Source organism: Convolutriloba macropyga, chromosome 1 (assembly GCF_964194025.1).
Source record: "Convolutriloba macropyga chromosome 1, txConMacr16.3, whole genome shotgun sequence".
Lineage (NCBI taxonomy): Eukaryota > Metazoa > Xenacoelomorpha > Acoela > Convolutidae > Convolutriloba > Convolutriloba macropyga.
The window spans coordinates 29142225-29161241 of NC_134468.1; the positions used below are offsets into that span (position 1 = coordinate 29142225).

At 33.1% G+C, this 19017-nt stretch overlaps 2 protein-coding genes across 3 annotated transcripts in view; both read right to left on the bottom strand.

The window, feature by feature from the left end:
* Positions 1-19017, bottom strand: part of LOC142337663 (uncharacterized) — a 454746-nt gene that overhangs the window by 275894 nt on the left and 159835 nt on the right. The gene's annotated exons all lie outside the window — the stretch shown is intronic.
* Positions 934-19017, bottom strand: part of LOC142337681 (amyloid beta precursor protein binding family B member 2-like) — a 55161-nt gene continuing 37077 nt past the window's right edge. For both annotated transcript variants that reach the window (XM_075387130.1, XM_075387121.1), the window contains exons 3-4: positions 6963-7107; positions 934-1466 (exon numbers count right to left, since the gene is read on the bottom strand). In XM_075387130.1, coding sequence (XP_075243245.1) covers positions 1071-1466; positions 6963-7107 — 541 coding nt within the window. In that variant the 3' untranslated portion in view covers positions 934-1070. The remainder of the gene's footprint in view (positions 1467-6962; positions 7108-19017) is intronic.

Below are 19017 nucleotides of genomic sequence, written 5' to 3' on the forward strand. Positions count from 1 at the left end.
AGCAACTACTGTGAGGCCTAAACCTCCACAAATGCCATAAAAAAATTAAGGTAGAATAGAAACGGCATTCGAAAACAAATTGAACAAAAAAAACTAGAAAACATGAGTTTTTTTAATAGTACAAGGAAACATAAAGCCGAATAAAATTCCTTTGCAATTAGAGCAATGAAAAGCTCGCAAAACAATGGGCAAGACATAATAGGCTAACAAACTTGTCTAAAATTTAAAAAAAGAAAAACTGCAAAAGAAAAATGGTTCAAAATTTCTCAATTTCTGTCATTTTTCAAGTAACAAGCTTCTATTCAAATCCCACATAAAGGAGTAAAACAAAAAAAAACAGGCAAAAATCATTAAATTTCGTCTAAAAATCGGCAAAACTGATCAAAAACCTCCAAATTATTATTAAACTCAAATTAACTACTTGAAACCTTCAATTTCTATCAAAACAAGCCTAAAACTAATTCAATATCATAATCAAACCTCATTACCATCAAAAGTTGCAAAAAACTGCTTTTAAAAGCCGCACGTGAACAAACAAATTTCGCTCGCCCAGAGAAAATTTTTTCACAGCAATTTCTCGCTCTCTAGAAAACAGCGATATGAACAAAAAACCACTCTCTTTTCGCTTCACTCTTCATTTTGTTCAGCACCAAAATCACTACAAATTTTTTCACGCGTTTCATTTCCCGCTTCAAAACTCGCTCCAATGAAATTGATTTAAAAAATTACTTCTCCAATACTCCTCTTCGAGTCCTAAAAAGACAGCGCCCCAATACAATTCAAATTCTTCTGAATTGTAAAAAATCAGGACCGCAATAATAGCCACCTGGAATTGCTGACGCGGCTATTAACCACAATTGATTTATACAAATCAAAATAATTTATAAGGAAAATGCATGTTATGAAGAGTAGAAGCTTAACTAAAACGTCAAAACATGAAGATGAAATCTATCTAAACTAATAAAATTTTTGCAATGCCAATGATTACAATTTATAGAATGCTTCTCTGAAACATGATATTGCATCATAATTCCTTAAATACATCATTTAGTTACTAAATATTCCACTGCTCAGTCATCGCAATATTCAAATGAACCCGCAATCACGCTATCGTACAATTGACTCTTAGGACGAGGTTTCATCGTGTCTGAACGAGACATTTTAGCCGAGGATGTGTATCTGGAAAGGCGGCCAAATAGAGACGAGAAACTGTTCCTTAAGTACCCCTGACCAGCAGCCTGCTGCTCGTCATTGGGATACTGTCTCCCGGAACCGTCCTGTGGTCCATCTTCTCTGAACGTATCGTGATTCTCGTCTGTTATCGTGGACTGACGAGAAGCTGAAACTGCATCTTGTAGGGTTTTGGATATTGCACTCATCATATTTGGAATCGTTTGTTGGCGAGTCAACTTAGGTGCAGCCAGAAGTTGACGCTTCTTGGCTTCCAACACCTTTTGATATCGCACCTGAAACAATTATTTCAAGCATTATCTCAACCAAAACATGAAAAATGGCGAGCCAATAACGACCTTCAGATACATCGCTACAATGATTTACAAAAAAACACACGATCTTGCAAATAAAATCATCATTTTAATCAGCTCATAGATGAATCCGCCTTTATTTGAAAAGTATACTTATGAACATTGGCATTCATAGCTTCAGAGCTCAGATGAAAAACGAAAGATGGGGATAGTTTCAAAATTTGGACAGTTTCCTTAAGTATAGTTTAAAAATGGTTTGATCCTGGAATTTCTGATGATTCTCTCCTGTTATGAAAAAACGTACCGTCGAACTTCACAAAATCAACATGTTTCAGTTAAATCAAAATCCTTGTCAACGGAACGCCGACGTTTTCAAAGCCCCGACCGCCACTTTTAGTTAGCGTTTAGTCATATCAAGCTGTAAACCAACAAGATGAGAGGATTTCATGGTGCGTATCCAAATTCTGATTCTCCATTGTCTTAAGTGACTCAAATTAGTAACCGATAGATGCAAACGAGTAATAAGTAGCGGTCAATAGATATTAAAAAGGCGAATGTCCACGTGTTTGTTTTAAATATGAACATTTTTCAACCTCAAACACGTGGACATTCCCCTTTTTCATATCTAGTGACCGCTACTTATTACTCGTTTGCATCTATCGATTACTAATTTGAGTCATTTAAGACAATGGGAGAATAAATTACGATACTTTGAGAACACAGTGAAAAAAAGTGGAATGATGACAATTTTATATTTTTCTGTCACTTTCAAGTAATCTAGTTTTCTAATATTCTGTTATCTTTGAGATTTCATGAGCATAATGGTACAATGAATTTTTCAAAATTTGCAGACGTCTCATCAGAGAGGTCTACAAAAACAGTTTCAGTATTGGACATATTAAAAGCAGCAATTTGTAGCAAAGTTATCATTTTTTGAATTTTTCATGGTTTTTGACAGTTCTTGCACTCTGCCTCCATTTTTGTCTAACAATTAAAGCAACTATTACTCTCGCTCTAATTTACACATTATTTATCTCCCTCTCTTACACATGTACCACAAAATTTAAAAACACGCACACCCATATGTACACAGAGGCACACACCCACAAAAAAATTCTCGCAACAAAAAAAACCTTTTAAAATTTTTTGGTATGTGACCTTTACTCATTGTTCGTCAACGTTCATTTATGTCCTGATTGTTTTTGATAGAAAACTAGGTGTGGACTTCTTGAGCCAATTGTATCAGTCAAAGTACAAATGACAATAAAATCTAGAATGAACATTTGGAAGTTTTTCGAATTATTTTGTCGTTTCTGATGTTTCGTGAGCAAAATCGGCCTATTGGTTTTTTAAACAGCCGGATTTAATAAACACAATTGTTGTTTTGAATATAATGAAAACCAAATTTTTAGCAAACTTTTAATATTTCTGACAATTTCTGCACTCTGCCTCTGGTTGCGTCTGACATATAAAGCAAAGTTCAAATGTGTTCTTAGCTCTCGTTTTAGTAGCGTTGTGAGAAAATGGTTATCAGTAAATTTTGCAATTTGGCCCTTTCAACTTTTACGAGGTTTATTTAAATCAAATAGGAAATCAATAAAAAATTTGGCTTTTCTATTTACAGAAACATCCAAAGACAGTAAAAGATCAGTCCGAAGAGCAATTTCAAAATACAGAAGTAAAAAATAATTTTCTTATTTTGAAGAAAAATTATGAACACAAGTGCGGCATCGACAAAAGAGTTAAGGAGAGAGAGAGAGAGAGAGAGAGAGAGATAGTGTGAGTGGGTGAGATGAACAAGAAAGAGAATAGAAGAAACCCTCAGCGACAGAGAGAGAGAGCTAGGAATATTTTCCATGCTGATATTAGACTTCTAGTTTTCTAGCCTTGTTAGTAACTAAATCACATAAAAAACTGCAAAAGCAAAACTCAAAAGAAAACTTTCCTAATTTCGCAGTGAAAAAATGTTCAGAAACATTTTTTGTCAATGGAGTTTTGTCATGTAAGCCATCTGCAAGAATTAAGTTTCGTTGGCCAGTAATGATCGCTAAATTCAGAAAAGTACAAAAATCTTCAAAAACAATTGAGAATTTTAACAAAATATTGCTAAAATTTTTTAAACTAATAACTTTAGAGCCATTTCATTCTAACAAGAGACTATCCAGTATCCCTATATCATTCCTTAAATAGCTTCACTGTCGCACAAAGATCCATAAACTTGGAACATAATGAAATTCAAATTTTATCAAAAGCCTGCTAAAACTCAAGAGTCATTAAAATGTTGATAAACATTCAATCAACTCTAGAAAATCTTATCATCAAACCTCGGAGGACGTTCCTGGCCCCTAGTGCCAGAAAAATTCAAAAACTACAAAAAATATTCAAAACCTTGAAAAACTTTTTTCAAAATTGTTTAAACTCGTGATATTGAAATCTTGAAGAACATTCCATTACATTTAGAAACTATGCATTTACCTATTATCAAACCCTAGAGAAGGTTACTTGACTCTTGAGGCTGAAGAAACCTAAAAAATGACAAAAATTGCCAAAAAATGACAAAATATGCCAAAAAATTGCTAAATTTGTGATATTCAAAAGTTGAAAACTATTCCATGGCAAATGAAAATTTTTCAGTAACTAATTATAAAACCCCTGAGGACAATTTTGGCTCTGGTACTGAAAAATTGGAATAAAGACAAAAAACGTCAAAAATATTAAATTCTAAGTTATGTAAAAAAAAAAATGCTTTAACAAGCTTGAAATTGTGAAAAAATAATATAAATTTGCGTGTTTCTGTTTGGATTACCAAAACATCAGCTCTTAAAATGGTTATAAAAGTACTTATGTCTTGCAGAAGACCTTTATCAAATTTAACCAGCCACAATTTCAGACTGGTCCATTAAAAATTGACGAACACGAAAAATTGCAACATTTTGGGCTAAAAAACTCCTAAAAAAACCTTTTAACCTTAAACTACGGCCCTCGCCGTAGCTTCACACACTAAGCACTTGAGGGACTACTAAACGCGGTTAAGGGCCTCTAAGGAAACTTAATAACCGCTGGGCGCTACTGGTTTATCCCCTTTTTAAGGACGAAAAGTCAAATGGGTCAGAATAAAAATCGGTCAAGCGAAAATCGCACAAAAAAGACCAACAGGACTAAAATAACTGCTACCATCTTCTCTCGAGAGCAACTAAATATGTGTATTTAAATTTTTCAACCAAGCAAACCAAAAATCTCTCAAATTCATCTATATTTCATTGTACTAGATGAGATTAGTTCGAACTATCTGACATCATAAAGAATGCAATTAAAATAAAATAAAAACAATAAAATAAAGTTAAGATTTCCGTTTTCCAATAATGAATGTTGTTAATTTATGTTCAAATCGCGCGAGCAGTTATTTACGTCGCCAAGATTTTGAAAATAATTAAACGGTTAGTTCTGATGAAATAAGAATTTTTTGCAAAAACAACTCTAGAATTTAGAAACACAGTTTTTCTGCTTTTAGTTTTACAATTTGAAAGTTGATTTCTGCTATTTTGAGACCAGTAAATTGCTTGAAGTCTACAATTTTCTATAATCTTGATGCAGAGAAAAAACGGTTTTACAATATTTTTTAACGAGCAGAAAATAGAGACGTGTAGAAATGTTTAACAATTTTGAGAAAAAAATAATTTACTTTCTTTGAAATTCTTGGTCATCTAATTTAAACTGTTAATTTTTACGCTTAAAGCTGTAAAGAATTGCTGAAAAATTTCCATTTAACTTCTATAAATTTACTGCCAATTTTCCGTTTGTTTCTATCTTAAATTGCAACAAGATGCGTAAACAAAAAAAAAGAAAATTTGATTGAAAAAAAAGTGAGCATCGCATATATTCCCAATTTTTATTTAAAAAATGTTGGAGCAATTATCATTTCTCTTCGCAACAAAATTAACATAAAACTGCCAGCCACTGATACCATAAATGTTAGTAGTCCATACATTGCCACAATAGCTTTCAGCATCACAGATGTTAAAACCGTCCAGACAACTCAAAGTTCTCAAAAAAATGTTCAATTGAACAAATGCTTCAAAATCTCAATAAGGATTTAAGTCCCTAGCTCAAAAATACCATAACTAACCACAAAGCAGTTAATCAATTTTTATATATTCAATAAGCCTTCGCCCCAGCACCAGCTCAAGTATCACGTTTCATATGCATAAAGGTTAAAGCATTAATTTGAAAACAATTTGGTTCAGCTGTGTGTATGAACATATACATATCCCTCAAATAGGAGCCTAACATTTATAATCGTACGTTTCAGAAAGTTAACAGCCAAATGTTTACACTGTTTGGAAATTTTTATATTGGAAAATAGTTTAAATCGTTAACAATTGAAACCCTGAAACTTTGTTGCTGCCTGAATATCAACCACAATTTTTTCCATGAGTTAACATTATTGCGTGCTGGTTAGTTCTCCCGATCCATTTCGACATTGAACTAAAAACGATCAAGTATTGAAAGAAAACGCACCCTTCGTTTTTTGATCTAAATTAAAAAGCTTTAATAAGACTGGGAAAGAGGAATAGTTGTAATTTACACTTGTTGACTTGATCTTTTCACGTTTTCTTATTTTTTTTTCAAAAACCTGCCCGGTTTTTCCATTACAAGAGTGAAAAGGTTGATACCCCTGGTTTTGCAAGAATTCATAACTTGCAAGAATCTTGCAAGATTTTGAATTCATTCGGAAGGAAATTTAATTTTTTCTCCGAGATTAGCATTTCAGTTTCAAGAGCTACTTGGATATGAACAATTTAACCAAAACTTACTACCAGTACCAAATAACCAGCAGAAAATATTTCTAAATTACTATTATGAATTAGTTCATTAACTTCAATTATAGTGTATTTCACCACTAAAAAATTTCGACAAAAAATGTACTACAAATTTTGGCTTTAGAGGTTTCTTAAACTGAAGTAATTTTTGTTTTTAAAATTCTGTTTCGAAAAATTATATAGCATCGTATTCCAAGTGAATTCAAAATCTTGCAAGATCTTTGCAAGTTATCAATTCGTGCTTTACTAGGGACATCTCACATCAGCCTTTTACAAACTTCCAACTGAAAATTTGATTTATTCTTTAACTTGGAGGCATACTAATTGAATTCCGTATATGCTGTCAATCCCTCCCATCTTACCAGCTTCCTAAATGTTATAACCATCAGGTTCCATATAACAATCAACTTTTTAAATTTGAAAGTCTATGGGTTTCACGGAAATTAAGCTTAAGTTGCGTGACTCTGATGAAATCACTTTGAAAATCTGACATTAATCGAGATCCACACAGCCTTTCCAGATATGGTTCGAAGCGACTTCTGCAGAGTCAAGTAACGTTGCTCGAAAGACAAAAATTGTAATTTTCTGGCAGTGCAGAGATCTGGCATTTTGAAATTCGCAGGTGAGTGGTTCACGAAACATTTCTAGTTCTACTGACCTTGCAAGCTGACTCCACAGACTTGGCCAATGGACCAGCAGATTCTGGACAGTGAAGAACGTGGCAAATGAATTGGTTGCGACAGGTGCTCACAATGTAACCAAATTTACATGCATCACGTCCAATCCCAAGAAAAGACAGGTACCTGAAGACAAACTAACAAGTTTATTACAAAGAGCTGAGCAAAATCGCCTTAATCCTCAAAGTCAAACTTTTCAACAGCTAGCAAATTCGACAAATTCTGCAGAAGAAACCATTAAAAACCACTGAAAGAAAAAAACAGAATTGTACGAACTGAAAAAAATTGTAATCATAATAGCATCAAAGAGCTGGGGAAATTATCAAAAAGCCGAAAATCTATCCTTTTCACCATCTAACAAAATCAAATTTATTCAGAAGATTAAAGCATTCGAATCCTCGGAAACACAAAAGTCAGATTTTCCACTTACTGTAATCATAAAAGAATAAAAAGCTGGAGATATCATCACTAAGCCAAAAATTTTTACTTTAACCAACTATCCGAACACCAATCAGAATATATGTAATCATACTTGGGTCAAAGAGCTGGGGACACCATTATAATTCTAAAACTGAGGTTTTTAACCAGCTAACAATTACCAACTATGCTGAAAAAGAAAACAATGAAAAACCCCTGAAGCACAAGAATCCGATTTCTTTTAAAAATGTAATCATGATAGAATCAAGAACTGGCAAAATCATCACATTATGCGAAAAAAATTACTTTTCGCCAACTATCAAAACACGAATCAGACAACACATCAAAATATTAAACCTTAAACTAGAAAAGTCAGATTTTCAACGAATTGTAATCATAATCGAGTCACAGAATATTTATGGAGAACTGGCCAAAAAAAATCCTTAGCCCTAACTATAATTCAAAACCATTTCTCGTCACCCATGATGGGTATTATTATGGCTCCAAACAGTCAGTTGTATCGTAAATCAACTCTAGAGAGTGACTATTTGCCACACTGATAAATTTGGAGGTTCTAAGTGGTCATTGACCCAAAACGGGGCCAACAAATTTTACGGTAAAGGCGAAATCGGGCAAGTCATATTTCAACAACTATCCGTTACGAGAGCTTGTAACTTTGCATGGTTGTAGAGACCTGGCCAAATAAGTGATCGCGGCTGAGAAGCCTCGAATATTCCAGGAAAAACCCGAAATGGAATGTTGTGACAAAATGTGACTCTCTGCAAAAACGCATATATTTCAAGAATGAAAAAGAATGTAAAAGAATCAAATTGCCGGATAAATGATAACTTTCATCCCATATTTTAATTGAACAGCAAATCAAAGTATCAACATATCCAAAAACCACATATCAGAATTACAACTAGTTGTAGTTTCAAGTGAATCGGAGCTGAGCAAACTAATCACGTAACTCTTTCAACTCAAACACTTCAAGAGCTAACAAATAAATTCTTCAAATGAGATTAAACCTAAGTAAAAACGTCGTAGAATCAACGAGAAAAAAAAGTTAAAGCAAAAAACGTTTTTGGCCAAATATCAAAACAGCAATCAGACGACAGATCAAAATCTAAAAATCCCCAAAAAGAAACAGTTATTTTAATCTAACTGCAAACACACTTGAGTAGAGGAGCTGGGGAAAATATCATATCGTTAATGTGAAAATTTATGCTTTTGACCAGCTAAACAACCAATTATGTAGAAGACGCATACATTAAAAAAAACTCTGAAACACAAAAATCAGATTTTCAACTATATGTAATCATAAAAGAATACAAGTGACGCGGAAATCACATCTTCGAAAAAAAGAATCTTCACCAAAGATCAAAATACAAAAGATCTAAACAATACGAAACCTCAAAAACAGCAGTCGATTTTCGAATAGTTGTAATCATACGGGATTTGAAGAGCTGTGAAAAATAAAATTTTAATACTGAAAACTCTACTTTCCAACAGCTAACAAAATCCAACTATGCAGATAATAAACGCTTTAAAAACCCTGAAACACAAAAGTCAGATTGTCAACTAGAGTTAATCATGAAAGACTCAAAGTGCCGCAGAGATCACAGTGTTTAAAAATACAATTGTCGACAACTATCACAATACCACTCAGACAAAAGATCAAAACATTAAGAAACCTCAAAAACAATCAGTCAGATTATTAACTAATTGTAACCATACGGGATTCAAAGTGCTTGGGTACCCATCATATTGAACATAAAACTTACAATTTTCACAAGCTAACAAAAAACTAATAAGCAGAAGATGAAAGCAAAAAACCCTGAACAAACATTTCAGACTTTTAACTAATTGTTATAACAATCAAACCTCCGCAGAAATTACTGAGCCGTCAACAGCAGTCAGATTTTAATCTATTTTCAATCAGAGTCAAAGAGCTGAGGTAATCACCAGTGAAAGGAAACCAATTATGAAAAAGATGAAAGCACTAAAAATCACTGGAAACAAAAAAGTCGGATTGGTTTCAAATTGTAATCCTAATATAATTAAAGAGCCAAGGGAATTCAAAAAACCAAAAATACTAGACTTTTCACCAACTAACAAAACACTACCACGACAACTGACCAAAACATTAAGAAACCGCAAACGTCAGATTTTGAACTAAATATTATCATTGAGAATCAAAGAGCTGGGGTAATCATCACACTTATCAAAAAATGTATACCTTTCACATGTTAACGTTAAAAACAGCACAGTTAGTTTGAAAACTAACTATAATCAGAGTCATAGAGCTGGGGTAATCAAGTAAATACTAAAAATTTACAATTTCCACTAGCGAACACTATCCAATTATAGCAAAGATGAAAACACTCAAAACTCAGTTGAAACACAAAAGCTGCGTTGTTTTTAAACTGTAATCTTGACAAAATCAAAGAGCCGGGGGAATCACAAAACCAAAAAAATGGCCTTTTCGAAAACTATCAAAACACTACATTCTGGCAGTGAACAAAAACCTATTACAGAAAAGACGAAAGCCCTAAAAATCAGTTGAAACACAAGCAGGATTTTTTTTAATTGCAATCAATACAGAATTGAAGATCCGGAAAATCACAAACCCAAAAAATCAGATTTCATCAACTATGAAACTACTACAAAGACAACAGATCAAAACATTAGGAAACTCCAAAAAACGAAGAGTTAGATTTTGAACTAATTGTAACCATTGGGAGTCAGCGGGCTGGGGTAATCATCATGTTCATCCAAAAATTAGTTTTTACGAGCTAACGCTAAAAACAGCACAGTCAGATTTTAAAACAACTATAACCGGAGACAAAGAGCTGGGCAAAAACGTTAAACCTCAGAAATACACTGTAACCATACGGGATTCAAAGTGCTTGGGTACTTATCATGTTGAACCTGAAACTTACAATTTTCACATGCTAACAAAAAACTGATAAGCAGAAGATGAAAGCAAAAACAAAACCAGAACAAACATTTCAGACTTTTAACTAATTGTTATAACAATCAAACCTCCGCGGAAAACACTGAGCCGTCAACAGCAGTCAGATTTTAATCTATCTTCAATGAGAGTCAAAGAGCTGAGGTAATCACCAGCGAAAGGAAACCAATTACGAAAAAGATGAAAGCACTAAAAATCGCTGGAAAAACAAAAGTCGGATTGTTTTCAAATTGTAATCCTAATATAATTAAAGAGCCGAGAGAATTCAAAAAAACCAAAAACACTAGACTTTTCACCAACTATCAAAAAACTACCAAGACAACAGATCAAAACATTAAGAAACCTCAAAGGTCAGATTTTGAACTAAATGTTATCATTGGGAATCAAAGAGCTGGAGTAATCATCACACTTATCAAAAAATGTATACCTTTCACAAGTTAACGTTAAAAACAGCACAGTCAGTTTGAAAACTAACTATAATCAGAGTCATAGAGCTGGGGTAATCAAGTAAATACTAAAATCTACGCTTTACACCAGCGAACACTATCCAATTATGGCAAAGAGGAAAGCACTAAAAACTCAGTTGAAACACAAAAGCTGCGTTGTTTTTAAACTGTAATCTTGACAAAATCGAAGAGCCGGGGGAATCACAAAACCAAAAAAAATGGCCTTTTCAAAAACTATCAAAACACTACTTTCTGGCAGTGAACAAAAACCCATTACAGAAAAGATGAAAGCACTAAAAATCAGTTGAAACACAAGTAGGATTTTTTTTAATTGCAATCAATACAGAATTGAAGATCCGGGAAAATCACAAACCCAAAAAATCAGATTTCATCAACTATGAAATTACTACTAAGACAGCAGATCAAAACATTAGGAAACCCCAAAAACAGATGAGTTAGATGGGGTAATCATCACGTTCATCCAAAAACTAGTTTTCACGAGCTAACGCTTAAAACAGCACAGTCGGATTTTAAACCAACTTTAACCTGAGTCAAAGAGCTGGGCAATAACGTTAAACCTCAAAATTAAACTGTCCACCAGTGAACAAAAACCAATTATGGAGATGGTAGCACTAAAAGTCAATTGAATCACAAAAGTCGCATTGTTTTTAAAATGTAATAAATAGAATCGAAGTGCCGGGGAGTCAAAAAACCAAAAAAGATTTAGACTTTTCACCAACTATCAAATCACTACTAAGACAACAGATCAAAACATTAGGAAACCCCAAAAAACATTAGAGTTGGATTTTGAAATAATTGTAATCATTGGGACTCAACTAATATGCAGCAGATGAAAGCAAAAAAACTCTGACACTTAATGAACTCTAATGAACAACTATTCCATAATTACCTAATTGATATAACAGAACCAAACCTCAGCGGAAATCACTGAGCCGCTAACAGGAGTCAGAATTTAACTTCGATTTAATAAGAAACAAAGAGCTGAGGTAATCACAAGTTAATAGAAACCAATTACGAACATGACGAAAGCACTAAAAAACTTTGAAACACAAAAGTCGGATTCTTTTCAAATTGTAATCATAATTTAATCAAGGAGCCAAAAAACGTTAGACTTTTCACCAACTATCAAATCACTACTAAGACAACAGATCAAAACATTAGGAAACCCCAAAAACATTAGGGGGAGATTTTGAAAAAAATATATATAATCATTGGGACTCAACTAATATGCAGCAGATGAAAGCAAAAAACTCTGAACAAACATTTCAGATATTTGACTAATTGTTATAATGGAATCATACCGCAGCGGAAATTACTGAGCCGCCAACAGCAGTCAGATTTTAACTTCGCTTTAATCAGAGCCAAAGAGCTGGGGTAATCACCAGTTAATAGAAACCAATTACGAACAGGACGAAAGCACTAAAAAACTTTGAAATACAAAACTCGGATTGTTTTCAAATTGTAATCATAATTTAATCAAAGAGCCAAAAAACATTAGACTTTTCACCAACTATCAAATCACTACTAAGACAAAAGATCCAAAACATAAAGAAACACCAAACGTCAGATTTTGAACTAATTATAATCATTGCGAATCAAAGAGCTGGGGTAATCATCACTCTCATCAAAAAATGTATACCTTTCACGAGCCAACTTTAAAAACAGCAGTCAGTTGTTAAACTAACTGTAATCAGGAGTCATAGAGCAGGCGTAATCACGCTAGCCCTAAAAATTACACTTTCCATCAGCAAACAAAATCCATTTATGGAAAAGATTTGAGCACTAAAAATCAGTTGAAACAAAGTCAGATTGTTTTTAAATTGTAATCATAATAGAATCGAAGAGCCAGAGGGACTCAGAAAAATAAAATAGACTTCTCAACAATTATCAAAACACTACTAAGACAACAGAACAAAAGATTAAGAAACCCCCAAAAACAGATGTCAAATTTGGAACTAATTTTAATCATTGGCACTCAACTAATATGCAGCAGATGAAAGCAAAAAAACTCTGACACTTAATGAACTCTAATGAACAATTATTTCATATTTAGCTAATTGTTATAACAGAATCAAACCTCAGCGGAAATCACTGAACCGCTAACTGCAATCAGATTTTAACTTCGATTTAATAAGAAACAAAGAGCTGAGGTGATCACAAGTTAATAGAAACCAATTACGAACATGACGAAAGCACTAAAAAACGTTGGAACACAAAACTCGGATTGTTTTCAAATTGTAATCATAATTTAATCAAAGTCAAAAAAAACATTAGACTTTTCACCAACTATCAAATCACTACTAAGACAACAGATCAAAATATTAGGAAACCCCAAAAACATTAGGGTCAGATTTTGAAAAAATATATAATCATCGGGACTCAACTACTAGGCAGCAAATGAAAGCAAAAAACTCTGAACAAACATTTCAGATATTTAACTAATTGTTATAATGGAATCATACCGCAGCGGAAATTACTGAGCCGCCAACAGCAGTCAGATTTTAACTTCGCTTTAATCAGAGCCAAAGAGCTGGGGTAATCGCCAGTTAATAGAAACCAATTACAAACAGGAGAAAAGCACTAAAAAACTTTGAAATACAAAACTCGGATTGTTTTCAAATTGTAATCATAATTTAAACAAAGAGCCAAAAAACATTAGACTTTTCACAAACTATCGAATCACTACTAAGACAAAAGATCCAAAACATTAAGAAACACCAAACGTCAGATTTTGAACTAATTGTAATCATTGCGAATCAAAGAGCTGGGGTAATCATCACTCTCATCAAAAAATGTATACCTTTCACGAGCCAACTTTAAAAACAGCAGTCAGTTGTTAAACTAACTGTAATCAGGAGTCATAGAGCAGGCGTAATCACGCTAGCCCTAAAAATTACACTTTCCATCAGCAAACAAAATCCATTTATGGAAAATATTTGAGCACTAAAAATCAGTTGAAACAAAGTCAGATTGTTTTTAAATTGTAATCATAATAGAATCGAAGAGCCAGAGGGACTCAGAAAAATAAAATAGACTTCTCAACAATTATCAAAACACTACTAAGACAACAGAACAAAAGATTAAGAAACCCCCAAAAACAGATGTCAAATTTGGAACTAATTGTAATCATTGGCACTCAACTAATATGCAGCAGATGAAAGCAAAAAACTCTGACACTTAATGAACTCTAATGAACAATTATTTCATATTTAGCTAATTGTTAACAGAATCAAACCTCAGCGGAAATCACTGAGCCGCTAACCGCAGTCAGATTTTAACTTCGATTTAATAAGAAACAAAGAGCTGAGGTAATCACAAGTTAATAGAAAGCAATTACGAACATGACGAAAGCACTAAAAAACGTTGAAACACAAAACTCGGATTGTTTTCAAATTGTAATCATAATTTAATCAAAGAGTCAAAAAAACATTAGACTTTTCACCAACCATCAAATCACTACTAAGACAACAGATCAAAATATTAGGAAACCCCAAAAACATTAGAGTCAGATTTTTAAAAATTATATATAATCATCGGGATTCAACTAATAGGCAGCAAATGAAAGCAAAAAAACTCTGAACAAACATTTCAGATATTTAACTAATTGTTATAATGGAATCATACCGCAGCGGAAATTACTGAGCCGCCAACAGCAGTCAGATTTTAACTTCGCTTTAATCAGAGCCAAAGAGCTGGGGTAATCACCAGTTAATAGAAACCAATTACGAACAGGACGAAAGCACTAAAAAACTTTGAAATACAAAACTCGGATTGTTTTCAAATTGTAATCATAATTTAATCAAAGAGCCAAAAAACATTAGACTTTTCACCAACTATCAAATCACTACTAAGACAAAAGATCCAAAACATAAAGAAACACCAAACGTCAGATTTTGAACTAATTATAATCATTGCGAATCAAAGAGCTGGGGTAATCATCACTCTCATCAAAAAATGTATACCTTTCACGAGCCAACTTTAAAAACAGCAGTCAGTTTTTAAACTAACTGTAATCAGGAGTCATAGAGCAGGCGTAATCACGCTAGCCCTAAAAATTACACTTTCCATCAGCAAACAAAATCCATTTATGGAAAACATTTGAGCACTAAAAATCAGTTGAAACAAAGTCAGATTGTTTTTAAATTGTAATCATAATAGAATCGAAGAGCCAGAGGGACTCAGAAAAATAAAATAGACTTCTCAACAATTATCAAAACACTACTAAGACAACAGAACAAAAGATTAAGAAACCCCCAAAAACAGATGTCAAATTTGGAACTAATTGTAATCATTGGCACTCAACTAATATGCAGCAGATGAAAGCAAAAAACTCTGACACTTAATGAACTCTAATGAACAATTATTTCATATTTAGCTAATTGTTATAACAGAATCAAACCTCAGCGGAAATCACTGAACCGCTAACCGCAATCAGATTTTAACTTCGATTTAATAAGAAACAAAGAGCTGAGGTAATCACAAGTTAATAGAAACCAATTACGAACATGACGAAAGCACTAAAAAACGTTGGAACACAAAACTCGGATTGTTTTCAAATTGTAATCATAATTTAATCAAAGTCAAAAAAACATTAGACTTTTCACCAACTATCAAATCACTACTAAGACAACAGATCAAAATATTAGGAAACCCCAAAAACATTAGGGTCAGATTTTGAAAAAATATATATAATCATCGGGACTCAACTACTAGGCAGCAAATGAAAGCAAAAAACTCTGAACAAACATTTCAGATATTTAACTAATTGTTATAATGGAATCATACCGCAGCGGAAATTACTGAGCCGCCAACAGCAGTCAGATTTTAACTTCGCTTTAATCAGAGCCAAAGAGCTGGGGTAATCACCAGTTAATAGAAACCAATTACAAACAGGAGAAAAGCACTAAAAAACTTTGAAATACAAAACTCGGATTGTTTTCAAATTGTAATCATAATTTAATCAAAGAGCCAAAAAACATTAGACATTTCACCAACTATCAAATCACTACTAAGACAACAGATCAAACATTAAGAAACACCAAACGTCAGATTTTGAACTAATTGTAATCATTGCGAATCAATGAGCTGGGGTAATCATCACGCTTATCAAAAAATGTATACCTTTCAAGACGTAACGTTTAAAACAGCAGTCAAATTGTAAACTAACTAATCAGAGTCATAGAGCTGGGGTATTCACGCTAGCCCTAAAAATTACACTTTCCATCAGCAAACAAAATACATTTATGGAAAAGATTTAAGCATTAAAAATCAGTTGAAACACAACGTCGGTTTGTTTTTAAATTGTGATCATAATAGAATCGAAGGGCCAGAGGGATTCAGAAAAATAAAATAGACTTTTCAACAACTATAAAAACACTACTAAGACAACAGATCAAAAGATTAAGAAACCCCAAACGCAGAAGTCAGATTTTGAACTAATTGTAATCATTGGGAGTCAGAGTCAAAGAGCTGAGGTAATCATCAGTTAATAGAAACCAATTACGAACAGGACGAAAGCACTAAAAACTTCGAAACACAAAAGTCAGATTGTTTTCAAATTGTAATCATAATTTAATCAAAGAGCCAAGGGAATTCAAAATGCCAAAAAACACCAAGACTCAAAATGCCAAAATGCCAAGACTTTTCAACAACTAACAAAAAACTAATAAGACAACAGATCAAAACATTAAGAAACCCCAAACGTCAGACTTTGAACTAATCGTAATCATTGCGAATCAAAGAGCTGGGGTAATCATCACTCTCATCAAAAAATGTATACCTTTCACGAGCCAAATTTAAAAACAGCAGTCAGTTTTTAAAATAACTGTAATCAGAGTCATAGAGCTGGGGTAATCACGCTAGCCCTAAAAATTACACTTTCCATCAGCAAACAAAATCCATTTATGGAAAAGATTTAAGCACTAAAAATCAGTTGAAACACAAAGTCGGATTTGTTTTTAAATTGTAATCATAATAGAATCGAAGAGCCAGAGGGATTCAGAAAAATAAAATAGACTTTTCAACAATTATCAAAACACTACTAAGACAACAGATCAAAAGATTAAGCAATCCCCAAAAACAGAAGTCAGATTTTGAACTAATTGTAATCATTGCGAGTCAGAGAGCCGGGGTAATCATCACGTTTATCCAAAAACTAAATTTCAAGAGCTAACGCTCAAAACAGCACAGTCGGATCTTAAACCAACTTTAACCTGAGTCAAAGAGCAGGACAATAAAGTTAAACCAAAATTAAACTGTCCACCAGTGAACAAAAACCAATTATGGAGATGATAGCACTAAAAGTCAATTGAATCACAAAAGTCGCATTGTTTTTAAATTGTAATAAAGAGAATCGAAAAGCCGGGGAAGTCAAAAAACAAAAAAGATTTAGACTTTTCACCAACTATCAAATCACTACTAAGACAACAGATCAAAACATTAGGAAACCCCAAAAACATTAGGGTCACATTTTGAAAAAAGTGTAATCATTGAGACTCAACTATTATGCAGCAGATGAAAGCACAAAACTCTGAACAAACATTTCAGATATTTAACTAAATGTTATAACAGATTCATACCGCAGAGGAAACCACTGAGCCGTCAACAGCAGTCAGATTTTAACTTCGCTTTAAGCAGAGTCAAAGAGCTGAGGTAATCACCAGTTAATAGAAACCAATTACGAACAGGACGAAAGCACTAAAAACTTTGAAACACAAAATTCAGATTGTTTTCAAATTGAAATAATAATTTAATCAAAGAACCAAGGGAACTCAAAATGCCAAAAAACATTACACTTTTTACCAATTATCAAATCACTACTTAGACAACAGATCAAAACATTAGGAAACCCCAAAAACATTAGGGTCAGATTTTGAAAAAAAGTAATCATTGAGACTCAACTAATATGCAGCAGATGAAAGCACAAAATTCTGAACAAACATTTCAGATATTTAACTAAATGTTATAACAGAATCATACCACAGAGGAGACCACTGAGCCGTCAACAGCAGTCAGATTTTGACTTCGCTTTAATCAGAGTCAAAGAGCTAAGGTAATCATCAGTTAATAGAAACCAATTACGAACAGGACGAAAGCACTAAAAACTTCGAAACACAAAATTCAGATTGTTTTCAAATTGAAATCATAATTTAATCAAAGAGCCAAGGGAACTCAAAATGCCAAAAAAACATTCGACTTTTCACCAACTATCAAAATACTACTAAGACAACATCAAGACATTAAGAAACCCCAAACGTCAGATTTTGAACTAATTGTAATCATTGCGAATCAAAGAGCTGGGGTTATCATCACGCTTATCAAAAAATGTATACCTTTCATGAGGTAAAAATAAAACAGCAGTCAGTTTGTTAACTAACTGTAATCAGAGTCATAGAGCTGGGGTTATCACGCTAGTCCTAAAAATTACACTGTGCATCAGCGAAAAAAACCATTTATGGTAAAGATTAAAGCACTAAAAATCAGTTGAAACACAAAATTCGAATTGTTCTCAATTTGTAACAACAGAATCGACGAGACCGAATTGTTAAATTCAAAAAATTAGACTTTCCACCATCTATCAAATCACTACGAAGACAACACATCAAATTATTAGGAAACCGCAAATGTCAGATTTTGAACTAAATGCAATCATTGCGAATCGAAGAGCTGGGGTAGTCATCAAGCTTATCAAAAAATGTATAGCTTTCACGAGGTAAAGTTAAAAAGAGCAGTCAGTTTTTAAACTAACTATAAAAATTACATTTTCGACCAGCCCACAAAATCCATTTATGGAAAATATTAAAGTACTAAAAATCATTTGAAACACAAAACTCGGATTGTTTTTAAATTGTAATCATAATAGAATCGAAGAGCCGGGGGATTCCAAAAATTTAAAAAATAGACTTTCCAACAACTATGAAATCAAAACTAAGACAACAGATCAAAACATTAAGAAAACCCAAACACAGAAGGGTCAGATTTTGAAAAAAAATGTACTAATTGGGACTCAATTAATATGCAGCAAATGAAAGCAAAAAACTGACACTTAATGAACTCTAAAGAACAATTATTTCATATTTACCTAATTGATATAACAGAATCAAACCTCAGCGGAAACCACTGAGCCGCTAACAGCAGTCAGATTTTAACTTCGATTTAATAAGAAACAAAGATCTGAGG